The sequence below is a fragment of the Schistocerca americana genome, chromosome 2 (assembly GCF_021461395.2).
Source record: "Schistocerca americana isolate TAMUIC-IGC-003095 chromosome 2, iqSchAmer2.1, whole genome shotgun sequence".
Lineage (NCBI taxonomy): Eukaryota > Metazoa > Arthropoda > Insecta > Orthoptera > Acrididae > Schistocerca > Schistocerca americana.
In genome coordinates, this window is record NC_060120.1 from 2,881,668 (window position 1) to 2,901,528 (window position 19,861).

A 19,861-nucleotide genomic window follows, 5' to 3' on the forward strand; every position below is an offset into this window, starting at 1 on the left:
ACTGAACAATATGCCCCTGAATCATCAAATAGCACATATGTTTATTCAATTTCTTTATTGTTTGGATCACAATAGCTCAATTTAAATAGTACAGTAATCAATCAACTTGCTCGATGCATTCCTTTGATTTCTTGGAGGTCATTCATAACCTGAATAATGGTTACCAAAACAGTGTATTTGGAAGTGATTGGTTTAATATGTTCTCATTGATGAAGTAATCAGAAATAAATACCTGTTGCACTTCAGAGGATGCGTACATATAATGCACGTTATCTTTCTTCACATGTTTATGTACAAATTTTATATAACTGATTAATTACAAAATTTCTGTCAAAATATTAAATATTGAAACTAAAAAAATACCAGTTTTAATGTTCTCCTGTTTTTCAGGATCGACATTCGTCGGCTTGGCACACGAGTATTGCATGTAACACAGCATTTGGTATATGCCTTGACCTCATTAGCACATCATTTGCATCCTTTGTCATTGTGGTGTTTTTGACTATTGAGACAGGTAGGTTTTGCAGCTTGTTTCATTTCATTGTCTCATTATTTCATTAAAATAAGAAACTTTTGTCCATTCATTTATTGCACAAATCCTAAGCACAATTTCACATATTTATACTTTATGTTTACTTGTAATCATCAAATGTCTTTAATATAAATAGCTTTAAAATAGTCAATGCTATGCTGTTCACCAGTGTAAATTACTAAAATAATTTTTGTATATAAAAACAAAGATGAGGTGACTTACCGAACGAAAGCGCTGGCAGGTCGATAGACACACAAACAAACACAAACATACACACAAAATTCAAGCTTTCGCAACAAACTGTTGCCTCATCAGGAAAGAGGGAAGGAGAGGGGAAGACGAAAGGAAGTGGGTTTTAAGGGAGAGGGTAAGGAGTCATTCCAATCCCGGGAGCGGAAAGACTTACCTTAGGGGGAAAAAAGGACAGGTATACACTCGCACACACGCACATATCCATCCACACATACAGACACAAGCAGACATATTTAAGGACCTTAAATGCCCATGTGGCATAATATAGGAACCCTCACCAGAGATAATAATCTCTGATATAGGTATAGTACGGTAGGCCAAAATTTCACGGGTTTCAAAGGATTCCAAACCAGGCCTCCCTGCACTGTTACAGGCAACGAAAGCAACAGTTATCCACCCATTACCCAAACTCGAAGAAGATGAAGTTTTCATTAGAGAAAAATTAAACCTCGCACCACAAAACAATGTAGGTCCGTTTAAAAGAACAAATTGAGCAGTTTTACCTACTCCGCGTACTTCGTTCTTTTTTCCCTTCGAGGAAGATGCGGAAGCACCAAGAATACCGTCCACATTTACAAGTGTCTTGTAGACAAGCAATCGTCGGCGACGACGATAACAACGAATGTGTTATCTTAAGACGTCTACGACAAGTCAAAGACAAACTCCCATGTGGCATAATATAGGAACCCTCACCAGAGATAATAATCTCTGATATAGGTATAGTACGGTAGGCCAAAATTTCACGGGTTTCAAAGGATTCCAAACCAGGCCTCCCTGCACTGTTACAGGCAACGAAAGCAACAGTTATCCACCCATTACCCAAACTCGAAGAAGATGAAGTTTTCATTAGAGAAAAATTAAACCTCGCACCACAAAACAATGTAGGTCCGTTTAAAAGAACAAATTGAGCAGTTTTACCTACTCCGCGTACTTCGTTCTTTTTTCCCTTCGAGGAAGATGCGGAAGCACCAAGAATACCGTCCACATTTACAAGTGTCTTGTAGACAAGCAATCGCCGACGATTGCTTGTCTACAAGACACTTGTAAATGTGGACGGTATTCTTGGTGCTTCCGCATCTTCCTCGAAGGGAAAAAAGAACGAAGTACGCGGAGTAGGTAAAACTGCTCAATTTGTTCTTTTAAACGGACCTACATTGTTTTGTGGTGCGAGGTTTAATTTTTCTCTAATGAAAACTTTATCTTCTTCGAGTTTGGGTAATGGGTGGATAACTGTTGCTTTCGTTGCCTGTAACAGTGCAGGGAGGCCTGGTTTGGAATCCTTTGAAACCCGTGAAATTTTGGCCTACCGTACTATACCTATATCAGTGTACTCTCTCTTTATCTCTGATATAGGTATAGTACGGTAGGCCAAAATTTCACGGGTTTCAAAGGATTCCAAACCAGGCCTCCCTGCACTGTTACAGGCAACGAAAGCAACAGTTATCCACCCATTACCCAAACTCGAAGAAGATGAAGTTTTCATTAGAGAAAAATTAAACCTCGCACCACAAAACAATGTAGGTCCGTTTAAAAGAACAAATTGAGCAGTTTTACCTACTCCGCGTACTTCGTTCTTTTTTCCCTTCGAGGAAGATGCGGAAGCACCAAGAATACCGTCCACATTTACAATGTGGCATAATATAGGAACCCTCACCAGAGATAATAATCTCTGATATAGGTATAGTACGGTAGGCCAAAATTTCACGGGTTTCAAAGGATTCCAAACCAGGCCTCCCTGCACTGTTACAGGCAACGAAAGCAACAGTTATCCACCCATTACCCAAACTCGAAGAAGATGAAGTTTTCATTAGAGAAAAATTAAACCTCGCACCACAAAACAATGTAGGTCCGTTTAAAAGAACAAATTGAGCAGTTTTACCTACTCCGCGTACTTCGTTCTTTTTTCCCTTCGAGGAAGATGCGGAAGCACCAAGAATACCGTCCACATGTCGTCGCCGACGATTGCTTGTCTACAAGACACTTGTAAATGTGGACGGTATTCTTGGTGCTTCCGCATCTTCCTCGAAGGGAAAAAAGAACGAAGTACGCGGAGTAGGTAAAACTGCTCAATTTGTTCTTTTAAACGGACCTACATTGTTTTGTGGTGCGAGGTTTAATTTTTCTCTAATGAAAACTTCATCTTCTTCGAGTTTGGGTAATGGGTGGATAACTGTTGCTTTCGTTGCCTGTAACAGTGCAGGGAGGCCTGGTTTGGAATCCTTTGAAACCCGTGAAATTTTGGCCTACCGTACTATACCTGTTGCACATCTTCTTCGTTCTTTTTTCCCTTCGAGGAAGATGCGGAAGCACCAAGAGTACCGTCCACATTTACAAGTGTCTTATAGACAAGCAATCGTCGGCGACGACGATAACAACGTAAATGTGGACGGTATTCTTGGTGCTTCCGCATCTTCCTCGAAGGGAAAAAAGAACGAAGTACGCGGAGTAGGTAAAACTGCTCAATTTGTTCTTTTAAACGGACCTACATTGTTTTGTGGTGCGAGGTTTAATTTTTCTCTAATGAAAACTTCATCTTCTTCGAGTTTGGGTAATGGGTGGATAACTGTTGCTTTCGTTGCCTGTAACAGTGCAGGGAGGCCTGGTTTGGAATCCTTTGAAACCCGTGAAATTTTGGCCTACCGTACTATACCTATATCAGAGATTATTATCTCTGGTGAGGGTTCCTATATTATGCCACATGGGAGTTTGTCTTTGACTTGTACCAATGGTTCGTAGACGTTGTTATCGTCGTCGCCGACGATTGCTTGTCTACAAGACACTTGTAAATGTGGACGGTATTCTTGGTGCTTCCGCATCTTCCTCGAAGGGAAAAAAGAACGTCCTTAAATATGTCTGCTTGTGTCTGTATGTGTGGATGGATATGTGCGTGTGTGCGAGTGTATACCTGTCCTTTTTTCCCCCTAAGGTAAGTCTTTCCGCTCCCGGGATTGGAATGACTCCTTACCCTCTCCCTTAAAACCCACTTCCTTTCGTCTTCCCCTCTCCTTCCCTCTTTCCTGATGAGGCAACAGTTTGTTGCGAAAGCTTGAATTTTGTGTGTATGTTTGTGTGTCTATCGACCTGCCAGCGCTTTCGTTCGGTAAGTCACCTCATCTTTGTTTTTATATATAATTTTTCCCACGTGGAATGTTTCCTTCTATTATATTGATAAAATAATTTTTGATTAGATGCTTTCTAATACTCATAATAATTAATTAATTTGAATGGCCGAAGCATTGTGTTTGTGTGTGTGTGTGTGTGTGTTTGCACTCCAGCTCAATAAAGGACTGATTTCAAAAGCTAGCAATTCTTCTTCCTCTTTTGAGTATGTCTGTGTCAAAGACTCAATGCTTCTGCTATTCAGTGAGTGGTCTCCTTTATGCCAGATGATTTACATTCTACCAGAAGTTTCCTAATATACTCATAACAATTTAGTATTTTATATTAATAAATTCAAACAATTACTTCTTCTTTGAGGGCATTACCTACATACAAATCAGGGGTACATGTATGGGCATCTGCATGGGACAATCCTATGCCAACCTATTCACAGGTCATATAGAGGAATCCTTCCTAAATACACAGAATCCCAAAGCCCTTACCTGATTCAGATCCATTGATGACATCTTCGTAATCTGGATTGAGGGTGAGGACACCCATTCCATATTCCTAAAGAACCTCAGCACCTTTTTCCCATTCACCTCACCTGGTTCAACTCAACCCAACAAGACACCTTCCTTGATATTAACCTCCACCTCAAAGATGGCTACATCAGTATCTCTGTCCATATCAAACCTACCAACCATCATTAACACGTCCACTTCAACAGCTGTCACCCATTCCATACAAACAAGTCCCTTTCCCTGAGTTATCTTTCGAGTCACCCACCACCTCCAAAGCCTCACCATCTGGCCACAGAGGAGCATTCACCTCGTGGCTCAGTACCACCCAGGACTGGAGCAACTGAGTTACATACTCCACCAGGGTTTTCACTACCACCCATTGTGCCTTGAAATGAGAAATGCCGTACTCACTCTCCTCTCAACACCTCCCACAGTGGTATACTGCCACCCACTGAACCTATACAATATTCTCATCCATCCCTATACAACCCCTGTTCCCAACCCCTTGCCTCATGGCGCATATTCCAGCAATAGACCAAGCTGCAAGAGATGTCCCGTAATACATCGTCCCACCACCACCTGCTCCTGCCCAGCGAAAAACATCACCTATCCCATCAAAGGCAGGGCTACTTGTGAAACCAGTTATACAGCCTACAAGCTATGCTGCAACCACTGTGCTGCATTCTATGTGGACATGACAACCAGCAACCTGTCTGTCCACATGACTGGCAACCAACAAACTGTGGCCAAGAAGCAGCTGGACCACCCTGTTGCTGAGCGCACCACCCAACATGACCTCCTTCATTTCAGTGACTGCTTCACAGCCTGTGCTATCTGGATCTTTCCCACTAACACCAGCTTTTCCGAACTGCACAGGTGGGAACTCTCCCTGTAATATATCCTATGTTCCTGTAACCCTCCTGGCCTCAACTTTCATTAGTCACTGTCATTACTCACCTATCCCCTTCCATGTTCCCATTCAGACACAACACAGCCCTCTACGCCATCAACACAGGGTCAGTTTTTTCACTTCTCTCCTTTTCTGCTCCCCCCCCCCCCCCCCCCCCCACTTCCCCACCCTCCATCTAACCTCCCAACTCCACCTAACTGCACTACCCTCTCTCCACCTTGTCCCCAACCCGGCCTCTCCCTTACATTCATCACCTTGTTGCCTCGCCCACCACTCGTTGCTGCTCACAGTCTGGCTTGGGCTGCCAAAGACTATGGCCACATATGTGTGAGTTGCATTTTCATGAGTGTGTGTATGTTGCCTATTTTTGATGAAGGCCTTGTTGGGTGAAAGCTCACCTTCTGACAGTCTTTTTGTTGTGCCTGTCTGCAATTCAGCATCTCCTCTGTATAGTGAGTAGCAACTATCCTTTTCATATTGTTATATTAATAAAGATATTTATATATGTAAAAACAAAGATGATGCGACTTACCAAACGAAAGTGCTGGCATGTTGATAGACACTCAAACAAACACAAACACACACACAAAATTCAAGCTTTCGCAACCCACGGTTGCTTCATGAGGAAAGAGGGAAGGAGAGGGAAAGACGAAAGGATGTGGGTTTTAAGGGAGAGGGCAAGGAGTCATTCCAATCCCAGGAGCGGAAAGACTTACCTTAGGGGGAAAAAAAGACAGGTATACACTCGCCTGTCCTTTTTTCCCCCTAAGGTGTGTGTGTTTGTGTTTGTTTGAGTGTCTATCGACATGCCAGCGCTTTCGTTTGGTAAGTCACACCATATTTGTTTTTAGATATGTTTTTCCCACGTGGAATGTTTCCCTCTGTTATATTCAATAAAAATATTTAAGTTAATATGTAAAGGTTGTTTTTAAATTACCGCTACCAGTCACAAACTTTGTCAACTATTGTATTACTAATTTATTTAGTGACGTGTTTCGAGGGTTAAACCTCATCTTCATGCTAAATGGCATTACAAAAACAACTTTACAATAACGTCATACTGATAGTCTTTTCGTAAATGCTGTGGTCATCCTGTGGAAGAAGAGAAAACTTAGTAAGAGGCGGTCTCACTTTGGAAGCTGGACTGATGTTTGCATGAAAATGTTTAGTAACAGTCACTCACTTTGTTCTTCTGGTGTGGCAGTCTCGTTGTGATGCGCTGCGGTGTTTCCATTTCCATGGGTCTCTTGGTCACTGTTCACCAATATAGCAGCTAACTTGGAAACACGATCACAAACAGTTCTGTAGTGCGGTGGACAAGATTGCGGGGATGAGGTGGAGAGAGGGTAGTGCAGCTAGGTGGAGTTGGGAGGTTAGATAGGGAATGGGGAGGGGGGACGGAGCAGAAAAGGAGAGAACTGTAGTGTATGGTAGCTTGTGAAGTAAGTATGTATGTATGAATGTGGTTTGAAAAGTTCTCAGGATCACCACAAGATTCGTAAAGAAAGGTATGAAAGCAAAGGACATTCATGCCAATTTCCAGAGTACACTAGGGACTCTGCTCCTTCAAATTCAGCTGTATCCAAGTGGACAAATGAATTTAAATTTCGTTGGGAGAGCTTAGATGATGATCCGCACAGTGGTTGGCCAAGATGTATCACTACTCCAGAAATCATTGCAAAAGTGCACAAAATGGTCATGGAGGATTGCTGACTGAAAGTGTGTGAAATTTATCATGCTTGCCAGATGTCATCTGAAAGGGTGTATCACATTTTAACCCGAAGAATTAGAAATGAAAAAAATATGTGCAAGACGGGTGCCACAACTCTTGACGCTGCATCAAAAATGTATAAGAAGGGCCCTATCGGAACAATGTCTGGCCCATTTTAGGAGAAATGAACAGATGAAACTTGGGTGCACCACTATACCCCAGAGACAAAACAACAGTCAAAGCAGTGAAAAAATGCTGATTCTCCACCACCAAAGAAAGCGAAGACAATTCCTTCGGCGGGAAAGGTCACAGCATCAGTGTTCTGCGATACAAAGGGGATGTTGTTTATAGATTATTTCTCCACTGGGCAAACTATTACTGGAGAATATTACACTAACCTCCTGGACAAATTGCAATAAAAGATATGTGAAAGAAGGCCTTCCCAAAACTGGAAATTTTTCTTGATGGACGAAGATTCACTTCAAACAAAGAACTGATAGCCGGAGTTGACAGCTATTATGCAGGCCTGGAGGAAACTCATTTTTGTGATGGTATCAAGGCACTGGAACATCGCTGGACCAAGTGCATTAATCTACAAGGAGACTACATTGAAAAATAAAAAACGTTTCAGTGATGTAAGTACTTTTTTTCTATTTCATTCCGAGAACTTTCCAAACCACCCTCGCAGAGTAGATGTAGATCTTATAATGTGCCATCTTCTCTTCAATGGTGATCATTCCCTCCCTCACTTTCCCACCCACTGACCGAGCGGGGTTGCACAGTGGTTAGACACTGGACTCGCATTCGGGAGGACGACGGTTCAATCCTGCGTCCGCCCATCCTGATTTAGGTTTTCCGTGATTTCCCTAAATCGCTTCAGGCAAATGCCGGCATGCTTCCTTTGAAAGGGCATGGCCGATTTCCTTCCCCATCCTTCCCTAATCCGATGAGACCGATGACCTCGCTGTCTGGTCTCCTTCTGAAAACAACCCAACCCCAACCCACCCACTGACAACTTTGTGGGAACTCTGAAGTTTCCTGTCTCAGATGTCTTCCCACTGATTCCAGAATCACAACTGGGCAATGAACAGTGATACAGCACATAAAAACTGATCCTGACCTAATAATTCTTTCCGTTGACCACCAAAGTAATCATGAGTTCAGCAACTATGTGGCCCTGAGTCTCTGTCAGCCCTCTGACACCTCCTGCAGTGAACTTCATACATACGATTCAGTGCCAGAAGCCCAGTGTGACTTCCAGACTTTCCTCCAAACAGTGAATCCACCGAAAATCAGGTTTCTTCTTCATACGCACACCTAAAACTTCCCCATGTATCTCCTTTCACTTACTCTCATAGCTACACAAATTCAATTCCATGGATATGTGGGTTTTTTGGCTATAGCAACGGACCACGCACAGAAAACTCCAACTTATTACGATAAGACATTTTTATGAATGTTCGTATAATTACAGAAAGCACAAGAAAAACAATGCAGAAATTCATGACACGTGTATCACTCAGTCAAGTCATAGACGGAACTCCAAAGAAGCTCCAGTCTCCAAAGTCCATTTACTCTGCACTTCGCTGATGAAGTTACTGGCGGTCGACTGTCGCCACAGGTACTCCTAATGAACACTCCCTTATAGACTGTTGTAACAGTCTTAAAAGAACATACCCCTTGCTTTCATTGTGGATATTATATTCTTATACACACTTCCCATCCCTGTGATCTTGCTGTTAAGCAACACTCTCATTCCCAGTACACTTTTTTTTCTTTTTTTTTTTTCTTCACAAAATCTACAATCTCCTTTTAACACATGTGGCCAGCCACATTCCTACTCAGTTCAGATTCAGATTCTGTATTAGTCATTCAGCATTATTACATGCAATAAACTTTGTCAGTTCACTTAACCTATTAATTTTGTAAAATAGATTTTTACATATTTCAGCTGATATTGGGCATTTCTAAAAATTCTTCTAATGAGTAGAATGAGTTAATTAACAAGAAGTTTTTTAACTTTTCCTTAAATACTTTGTTTTGCATGCTTGAAGCATGTTTAGACAGTTTGTTGTATGTACGTATGACTATTTTTTGTTTTTGCTAAGTGTTTTGTGGCAAGAGCAGGGAAGTACAGATTCTTGTGTGTAGTCATTCCTTTGATTCCTTACTCCTAGTTGGTAGTTCAGCAAGTATATAGTTAACACTATCAAGAATGTATAGGCTAATAACTGTTAAGATTCTATATTTAATGAACAGCAGTTTACAATGTGTCCTATTACCTACCTTTCCCATTACTCTGATTGATTTCTTCTAGATCACAAGAATTTCACTTATATTTTCCTGTTTCTTCAGAGTATTAACCCATACCTTAAAACACATAGAAAAAAGGCAAACTACACAGTCCTTACATATTCAAATGTCAGAGAGCACATCAGTCTCTTGATCAGATACATAACTCTTGAGAGCCTAACCACTATGTGTCCAACATGAGAGTTCCACTTTAGTTTTTTGTCAAGTACACCTAAAATTTTGCATTTTGTTTTTCTATTTTTACAGTCTTTCATAGACTGAAGTGCATATTCTGGGTCTTTTTCTCATTTATTTTCTTTGAATGTTGAATCGACAAATATAGCTTCAGAACTAACGTGGGTTCAGCCACAGAACTCACTATGTCAACTAGTTTATGAATGACAGAGAGTAATCCTCTCTATCTCCTCTACCGATTAACCAACTTGTTTGGTACAGGTTCACTGGTGTCTGCTTAATTATATAGATCCCTGGCACAGACACCAATTGGCTTTCCCTCTAAAACTTCAGTACCTACTCTCAGATACCATTTCTTCCGATTAATAAGCTACCTTTCTGTCTGTTGACCTCACATCTTTGATGATATCTTAGCAAAATCTTTCCTTGTCGTACCACATAACTACCTACCTACCTACATGTTTTGACAGTTGGCACCCATTTTACATAAAACGGTTCCTCCTATGAGTCTAGGCACGTGTAGATGCTTCATTTGTAGTACAAGGGAACATTAGCTACAAGAAGTTATCATAAAGTTTTAGTTGGAATTTCAAAAAAATATAATTACATAACTGTTTTGTTTGTGTATAGGTACATGTCTCCAGCTCTGGTACACAGTCCCCACATTACAGTACTGTTGTATGCCACTATAGGAACCAAGCAATATGGTACAGCCCATTAATAAACTGGAGTGTTGTGCAGTAATTTGTTTGTGGCAGCAGTGAAAATGTTGCAGCTGTGCCAGTCCAGTACAATGACTTCATCACTTGTCTGGTCTGGCCCGACACAGCTGAAGCATACTTGGGCTTTCCCTGTGTAGTAGGACTGCAGATGTCTACATGCAAACAAATGAACAAACAAAAGCTTAATTAACTTTACTTTTTAAGGTGGTGATTAAAACTTATGAATGTCCTTCACAAATTGGAAAACTCACACTCTAGACTTAATTAAATGCCTTAGCTAATTTGCAGTACGCATGATAGCCTACTTCCATTCACTAATGAGTTATGGAGTCATCTTTTAAGGAAACTCCTCTCACAAAGAGAACATTTTCAAAAATCAGAAACGAGTCATTAGAAATGAGTCAGTCTTAGATCATGTCGTGTAATATGGTGACAACCCTGTCAAGGCTCTCAGTGCATAGACAACACTGCCCCCGCCCCCCCCCCCCCCCTAATCCACAATACATTTCCAACTCCATTTCTTACTTTATCCTCAGTTAACTCTGTGCCACTAGTAAGCTGCCACTGATCAGTACTGTCACATTATCCAATTACTCATTCACATGCTTTGCAGGGTCTTCAACAGCAGTCCACCATGTACTGAATGAAACACATCACACCGAAAGTCAAGCATTCATTCCACAAACTTGTGTATTTTGCCAACCTGTGCAATACTGTGGTCTGTTCCTTTGCCATGCCTGCTCCTAATGTCACATCCCATGGGCCTTCCCAGTATGCACAACTTGTGTGCGAGAGCTGTCGCATTCGCCACTTACCACCTCTCATTGCAATTCTGTTTCAGACATTTCCTGCCCCTGTCATGGGTAGGACCCTTTCTGAAAGCAAGCACGTCATTTACCAGCTGTGCTGCAACTATTGTGCAGTATTCTGTGTAGAAACGATAGTTTACCACCTACCCATCTACATGAATAGCCACTGCCAAATTGTGGGTAACACAAGCTTGACTGCTTCTTTGCTGAACAGTTTTGTCACCACAGTACTATTCAACAGCTTCCTTAATAATAATGACATTTGAATCCAGTCCTCTAGCACTTTCCTTTTCCCCAGTTACGAAAGTGGAATTTTTCCTACCACTAACACATCCCCAGATCCTGCAATCTCCCAGGCATAAACCTCCACTAATCCCATCCTGGCCATCTCTTGCTCAGTTTTGTCATTGCTAATGACATAGTTATGCCACTGCACGTAAAAGCTATGTGACTACTGATAGAGCTTCTCAATGGTCCCCATTTGCTCATTATCCCACTCATTTGCCCTTCCCTCCCTAGCCATAAGATATGATTGTTGATAATGTAGAATGTACCAGTTATAATTACATCTAAAGGCTAATTGAAAAGCAGCAGAAATGGAGGACTGTATCAAACCAATCTTATCTTTGTTTGTTGTTTTTTTTTTTATTTTTTTATTTGGTGTGCATATTCCATGGATCCGTACATGCGAGTGATTCGCCTGGATGTGGAACGTATCAATACAATTGTACACAATTAATGCTACAGATTAGTAATATAATACAATGATATAGATATTAACAAGTATCACTTTTTCTCATTTACAAGCTGTCATTTAACTAGTAGAGCAATTATAACATAGGAGTACACTGGATGGCCAAGCAGGTATTTTTTTGATGTACCTTTGAACAGCATTTCATTTGGTCTTGTACATTGAATATAATTAGGCAATGCCTTAAAAGTCCTTATAGCAGCATACTTTACTCCTTTCTGTACAAGTGATAAATTTTTTAGCTTGACATACAGATCATCTTTACCTCTAGTATTGTAGTTATGGTATGAACAATTTGTTTCATACTGAGCACAGTCTTTATTAACTTCATTCATCAGAGAGTATATGTACTGACATGTTGTGGTCAGTATACCTAACCGTGTGAAAAGTTTTCTGCATGAGGGTCATGGAGGAACCCCACACGTGATTCTGACTGCTCTCTTCTGAGCAGTTAAGATTTTTTTTTTTTTTTTTTTTTTTTTTTTTTTTTTTTCTTTTTTTTTTTTTTTTTGAGGCTGGTGAATTACCCCAGAAGATTATTCCATAACTCATTAATGAGTGAAAGTATCCAAAGTAAGCTGATTTTAAAATGTTGATGTCCCCAAAATGAGTAATGATTCTTAAAGCAAAAGTTGCTGATGACAGCCTTTTTAGAGTAAGGGGCACATGCTGTTCCCAGTTGAGCCCTACTGTCAATGTGAACCCCCAGATAGCAATTACTATATTTTCTAGAGTTTTATTTTTTTATGTGGAACTGTATAAAATTAGTTTTTTTAATATTAACTGAAAGAGAATTAATTGAAAACCAAGCTGTAACTTTTGTGAGTATATCATTAACATCAGTCTCCAAAACAGCAATAGACTTACCATCTACTACAATGCTTGTATCATCAGCAAACATTGTGAATTCACAATTTTTACTAATGGACAGGGGTCCCAGGAGAGATCCCTGGGGAACTCCATGCTGAATTTTGCCCCATTCAGAATCCACTAGACTAGAAGATCCTTTGTTGCAGCCATTTAGAACCAACTTTTGTTTCCTGTCTTTGATAACCAAAGAAACAATAAAAATGTAATACAATCTGCAAATAAGCCCCCAACTCCATGTTTCCTGAGTGATAAAATCTATTTCACAGTGATCAAAAGTATATCGATTTTTCATGTGAAATAATATCACATAAGTCAAGTCCAGGATGTAAGTTTTTCATATGAAGTTGTGATAACCCAAAAGTGTAAAAATATTTTTTCCTGTTTTTCAGTATTTATAGAAGTTAAACTGAAGACAAAAGGTGATTTGCAATGCATCTGCGCTATGCTAGAAAGCCACACATGGTCTTAAAGTTTTGTTTGTAGTTCACCTCCAGAATGTTTTATAGTCTCTATAGTTTAAGTTCTGGTATGTTTTGCTGTTAATTTTCTCTGAAACTTTGAAAAATGATGCCTCATGGGGAACAATGTTTATAAATGAACCCAGTATTGAGCAAAGGGATCTTGTTACAGGTATTCCAGCTGGTTTTGTTGGTCTCGCCATCTCCCAGTCATTAATGATCACTGGTCTGCTTCAGTATGGAATTAGGCAGACAACAGAAGTTGTTAATCAGATGACAGCAGTAGAAAGAATTCTTCAGTACAACAACATTGAGATGGAGGGTCCATTTGAATCAGAGCCAGGTAATAAAATTAACCAGTGATCAGCTCTGTAATTACCTTTTCTATAGCATTATGTTGTTTGTATGTGTTCTTATTTAATTTTTGGGTTCTGATTTCCGACTTTCTTAAGTATCTTACATTATTATTGAGAAAATATTAGCCAACTTTAACAAAGGATGTTCAATATTTGTTTGACTTGTCCTGTAGATTCTGATGTGGGGAGATGTGATGTAAGAACGCAGTCTGACACACTCGTAATATTAAGCAGTCACAAGTTCAGTGTATATACATCTTGAAAAACAGTAGCAAGTGTTGTATGCACCATGCAGCTATAAGCTGAAAAACAAATTTCAGTAATTAACAGAATCAAGATATGACCTCTGGTTTGATATATCAAATACATCTTAGAAATAATGTTTACAAGACAACCAGAGATCCCGTTAGCCTACAGCATAGGTGAAAGTCCATAAGTGACGGCACAGGACTTATGCCTGTGAACTCAGATGAATGCAAGACTGAACATAACATAATGCTTGCATTATATCTGTCAGAGTGATGTTTTTGGATTGATATTTTATGTGTGCTGTTTCATCACATGCCGTTCACAAGGGTCCATTCTTGGTCTGTATATTGCATATAACATTCACTAAGCTTTCTTGAAAACTGATATCATCTGCATTCATGAACGCCATTTGTTCTGGCAGTCATAACAGTAATTTTTGAATATATGTTGTGATTAAAAATTTTACTAAAAATCAAGTGATGCTATCAAATGTAATTACATTGTTTGGCATCAAGTACAAGGCAGATACTGAAACACCATACATAAATTTTAAACAAAATGAACCTCTGCCTTTAAAATCCTATGCTCAATAAGTTATTCCTATATACAATAATCTGCTATCAGAAATGAAAAGCTTGAAGTCTCTGGCACTGTTTACTGGAAACCCAAAATCCTTCTTCCCAGTCAATGACTCTGTACTGGCTTTACATGAATATTAGTTCAAACAATTTTGAAATTACAAAATTCAGGAACAAGTTTCATGGTACCTGCTTAAATAAATGTTTTCAATAGATATGATTTTTGAGAATCTCGACATTATCTTAAATTTAAGTTGAAAAGAAGTTGTATAACTTATTTTTGTAGGTTTTTTGTATGTGTGTGCATGTTTGTGTCTTGCTTAATACCATAGTTTCCATACATCAGACTTAATATCAAACAACTGAATATACAGAATGAAATAAAAATAATTTTAAGATGATTAGATTCACTCAACACATAGAAGAGGCATTGGGCAACAGACAGGCGGATAGATCCTTCTCGAGATACAGGAAAACACACAAATTAAAACACGCACACAATTCACACACATATGGCCTCAGTTATCTCTGAACCCCAAGGCCCAGGTGTGTGTATGAAAGTGTATGTGCATTTTTCTATGTATAGCTTAGTCTAACTTTGATTGTAGTTTTAAATAATGTGCCTTTGTCCTCTATGGGGCAAGTAGCAATCTGTCCTATTTCATATTACTGTAGACTTGGTATCGTCACACAGTAACCATGCTGAAGTCCATATCCAAAAGTGGGGTTGCCAGTAAAGTATAATAATTAGCATGAAAGCACTTTTATTACTAACACCTGTATACAGACAGAACAGAAATGAACACCTGGATGGAGATTACTGCTGTTTATACAAACACTGAATATTGCAGAATATGCAAACATTACAAACATAAGTAAATTTGAGAACCTTCCAGAAATAAATAACAAATAATTGCTGTTGGTCAGTTTTGAACTGGCAATCCACAGCATGCCAGATGGCGACACTAATCATTACACCACACTGCATACAGCATGGCCTGCAGGACTGCTCCTTCCCGTGGAGAAACAGTGGCCTGCTGTTTCACAGGTTTTCACTGGAGCCGACTACACCACCCTGGATCTATATCTTGTCAAAGGTTCTCTGTATGGCAGCACTGGCTGATCCTTGCCTTCTGGCTGTGTTGTCACATCCTCTTCACTGTGATGAGCATCCTGTTCAAGCTTTGCTTTTGTTGAGTGGGTCTTCAGTTTCCTCGAACAAGAAGCCCCCATCATCAATCTGTGCCTCAGAACTGTAGCAGGGTTTCTGATGGAGGATATGGATGACATTTCTGTACTTTTGTCTTCTTGATGAAGGGTCATCATCCCTGGCTTAATATGTGGCATCTGACAAGCAATGAAAGTTATGGTATGGCTCATAGTCACACTTTCTTCATAGGCGTAAAAATCCATACAAGGCTCCTGGTCTGTATCTCAGTGGCTGGTGCATGATGTTACGGCACTCTTGCTCCTTCTCCTAGTTGTCCAGGGTGTGTATGGGAGCCACCAGCTGTACTTCTTTGGCCCAGAAGATTAGGTGTTTCACATAGTCATTCTGAGTATTGTTAAGTTGAAACTTGTGCAGTGTATCTTTTGTATTTCAGTCTTGTGACTGTAGAGCAAAAATAATGGTGTGAAGCTGGCAGTGCCTCACTTTGCAGTGTTACGTCTGAATGTCATGAGGGGCAGTATTGTACCTCAATCTCTGTGTTCAGCCTCAGCATACACTGAAAGCATATCTGACAATGTCTTATTAGAGTGGCTGTTGGTAGTATGCAGTTGCCGTCCTGTGGGGTGACATTGCAGTGTGAAATTACCTCTGATAATTGTCTCAACTAGAAATCTTTTTTATGATTAAAGATAATCACAGAGGTGCTTTGCATTTCAAAATGATACTTTCTACAAGGTATCTAGCCTTTTTCAGAGATTTGACACTCAGCACAGCACAGTGGGTGAGGCAGTCATATCAGACTATTAACCTGTTTGTTGACTTCAAGAACCTCCTCAAGAGCCTTCACAAATCCCAGGTAGCAAGATGGTAGAGCATCACAGAGAAACTTCAAGATGACTGACCGTACATGAGCTATGATGACGAGCAACCATTTCTGCCCCATTAGATCACAGTTTCACTTATTCAATGCTCCATTTATTAATTGAAATTCTCCTTTTGTCATTCCCTTCTTTTTCAAGTCTTCTGTGGTTGTCATCAATACTGGATCTTCCCTCTGTTTAGCAGCAGTGTGATTTAATGCAGTGATGACTGAGATTTTGTCCATCCTGTTGTGGTCCACTAAAGGATTCCATGAAAGACAATTGGCATACTTGCATTTATGGTGATTTTTGTATACCATTGTGACAATATACTCCTGAAGCATCGATATCCAGCTTGTGAGCTGTCTAGAGAATGGTAGTCTATCATTTCATTCAATGTTTTGCCAAATAAATATGGCTGGAACTTGTTGATGGGTCAAACAAATGAATGGTATGCTTTCCTGGTTGTAGAGTAGTTAACATCAGACTTGAAAACTACTCTAATCTAATGTAAGACTTGAAAACTACTCTAATCTAATCTAATCAACTCTGGCATCATAAGCTATCACCTTCTCAGCACCTCCAGAATTTGTACTTGAACGGCATGTATTCTATAATCACTACTGCCAGTGCAGTACACAGAGGTGAGAAAAGTCATGGGATGGCGATGTCCACATACACAGATGTTGGTAGTGTCATGTACACAAGGTATAAAAGGGCAGAGCATTAGCAAAGCTGTCATTTGTACTCAGCCCATTCATGTGAAAAGGTTTCCAACTTCATTATGACTGCACAGGTGGTAATTAACAGACTTTGAATGTGGGATGGTAGTTGGAGCTAACAGACAAGCAACATTGTGTGAAATAACCACAGAAATCATTGTGGTATGTACAACAGATGTATCTGTTAGGACAGTGTAGTTACATTTGGCATTATTGGGCCATGGCAGCAGACAATCTATGTGAGCACCTTTGCTAAAAGCACATCATCACCTGCAGTGCCTATCCTGAGCTTGTGACCATATCAGTTGGACTCTACATTTACACCTACATCCATACTCTGCAAAACACCATGAAGTGTATGGCAGAGACAACCGAAAAACCTTGACCTGGTCAGATGAGTCCCGATTTCAGTTGGTAAGAACTGATGGTAGGATTTGACTGTGGCGCAGAACCCACGAAGCCTTGGATCCAAGTTGTCAACAAGGCACTGAGCAAGCTGGTGGTGACTGTATAATGGTGTGGGCTGTATTTATATGGGTCCGGTGGTCGAACTGAACCAATCATTGACTGGAAATGGTTGATACTTGGAGCCCGTTTGCTGCTATTCGCGACCTCATGGTCCCAAATAATGATGAAATTTTCATGGATGACAATGTGCCATGTCACCAGGCCACAGTTGTTTGTGACTGGTTTAAAGAATGTTCTGGACAATTTGTCTGAATGAATTGGGCACCCACATCATCCAACAAGAATCCCATTGAAAATTTATGGAAAATAATCAACAGGTCAATTTACACACAAAATCTTGCACCAGCAACAGTGTTACAATTATGGGTGGCCGTAGAGGCAGCAAGATTCAATATTTCTGCAGAGGACTTCCAATGACTTGGTGAGTCCATGCCTTGTCGAGTTGCTGCACAATGCTGGGTGAAAGAAGATCCGACACAATATTTGGAGGTATAACATAGCTTTTGTCACCTCAGTGTACGTCTTGCAAAGGACATGCCTTGGTACAGAATACTTCTTGAATTTCCAGTAGTATCAGCACATCCTGTGAATACTACTCACATCACAAACATGCTGAGGAGTTAGAAAATCTGTGACTGCTATTATTTTTTCTGAATCAGGGCCGACCCCATGGGAATTAACTAGGTATTCCAAGATTTTTATTTCTTAGGCTACAAAAAGGCACTTTTTCAGATTCAGTTGGAGGTCTGCAGACAGAATATACTTCAATATGCATGTCATATGGCTCAGACATAGGGAATGGCCCCTAAAATGCAGAATAATCAGCAACGATCAACAGCATGAAGATGCAGAAGGCAGTGGAAACCACCACAGCATTAAAGAGACATAAAGTATATCCACAGGATATGTGACCTGTAAATGAAAAAGTATCTTGATAATCTCCTCAGTGGCAAAATATTCAAGACTAATCCCCTTTTGGATCTCCAGGAGGGGACTGCCAAGGGGTGAAGACCATGAAAGACTGAACAACCAATGAAAGGTTAATACTCTGCAAGTGGGGGCATGGAATGTCAGAAGTTCGAATATGGTAGGGAAGCTAGAAAATTTGGGAAAGGGAAATGCTAAGGCTCAATCTAGATGCAATGGGAGCCAGTGAAGAGAAATGGGAAGACAAGGGTTGATGGTCAGGTGAGTATTGGGCAGTGTCAACAGCAGCAGGAAATGGTATAATGGGAGTAGGATTTGTTGTGAATAGGAAGGTAGGGCAGGAGTGAGTTACTGTGAACAGCTCAGTGATAGTGTTGTTCTCCCCAGAATAGACAGCAAACCAACACCCACAACAACAGCACAAGTATACACGCCAATATCACAGACAGAAGATGAACAGATAGAGAAATTATATGAGCATATTGAACAGCTGATTCAGTGCGTAAAGGGAGATGAAAATCTAATAGTCATAGGATTGGAATGCAGTTGTAATGGAAGGAGAGGAAGAAAGGGCTATGGGAGAATATGGACTTGGCACTAGGAATGAGACAGGAGAAAGACTAGTTGAGTTCTGTAGTAAATTTCAGGAAGTAATGGTGAATACTCTGATTGAGAATCACAAGAGGAGGAGGTATACTTGGAAAAGACCGGGTGATACACCAATATTCGTTAGATTATATCATGGTCAGCCAGAGATTCCAAAATCAGATATTGAATTGTAAGGCATAGCCAGGATCAGACATAGACTCAGATCACAATTTAGTACTGATGAAGAGTAGGCTGAAATTTAAGAGACTAGTGAGGAAGAATGAATGCACAAAGAAGTGGATATTAAAAGAAAGGGCAGTAGCATTAAGAGTTCAATGGTAATTCCTCTGCTAAATGCAGAAGAGAGAGCGGATAGGTGGAAAGAGTATACTAAAGACCTCTTTGAGCTCTGAAAAACTTAAGATCAAATAAGGTGGAAGGGATAGATAACATTCAGTGGGAATTTCGAAATTCATTGGGAGAAGTGGCAACAAAACAAGTGTTAATGTTGGTGTGTAGAATGTATGAGAGTGGTGATACATCATCAGACTTTTAGAAATACATCATCCACCCAATTCCAAAGATAGCAAGAGGTGACAAGTGTGAGAATTATCACAAAATCAGCCTGATAACTCATGCATCCAAGCTGCTGATAAGAATAATATACAGCAGAACAGAAAATAAATCCGAGGATCTCTTAGATGATAATATAATCAGTTTGGCTTTAGAAAAGGTAAAGGCACCAGAGAGGCAGTTCTGATGTTGTGGTTGATATTGGAAGCAAGACAGAAGAAAACTCAGGACACTTTCATAGAAT

The 19,861-nt window shown here is 40.1% G+C and overlaps 1 protein-coding gene across 2 annotated transcripts in view; it reads left to right on the forward strand.

Moving 5' to 3' along the window:
- Window positions 1-19,861, forward strand: part of LOC124594969 (probable multidrug resistance-associated protein lethal(2)03659) — a 294,614-nt gene that overhangs the window by 231,457 nt on the left and 43,296 nt on the right. For both annotated transcript variants that reach the window (XM_047133490.1, XM_047133489.1), the window contains exons 18-19: window positions 391-514; window positions 13,298-13,468. In XM_047133490.1, the coding sequence (XP_046989446.1) occupies window positions 391-514; window positions 13,298-13,468 (295 nt within the window). The remainder of the gene's footprint in view (window positions 1-390; window positions 515-13,297; window positions 13,469-19,861) is intronic.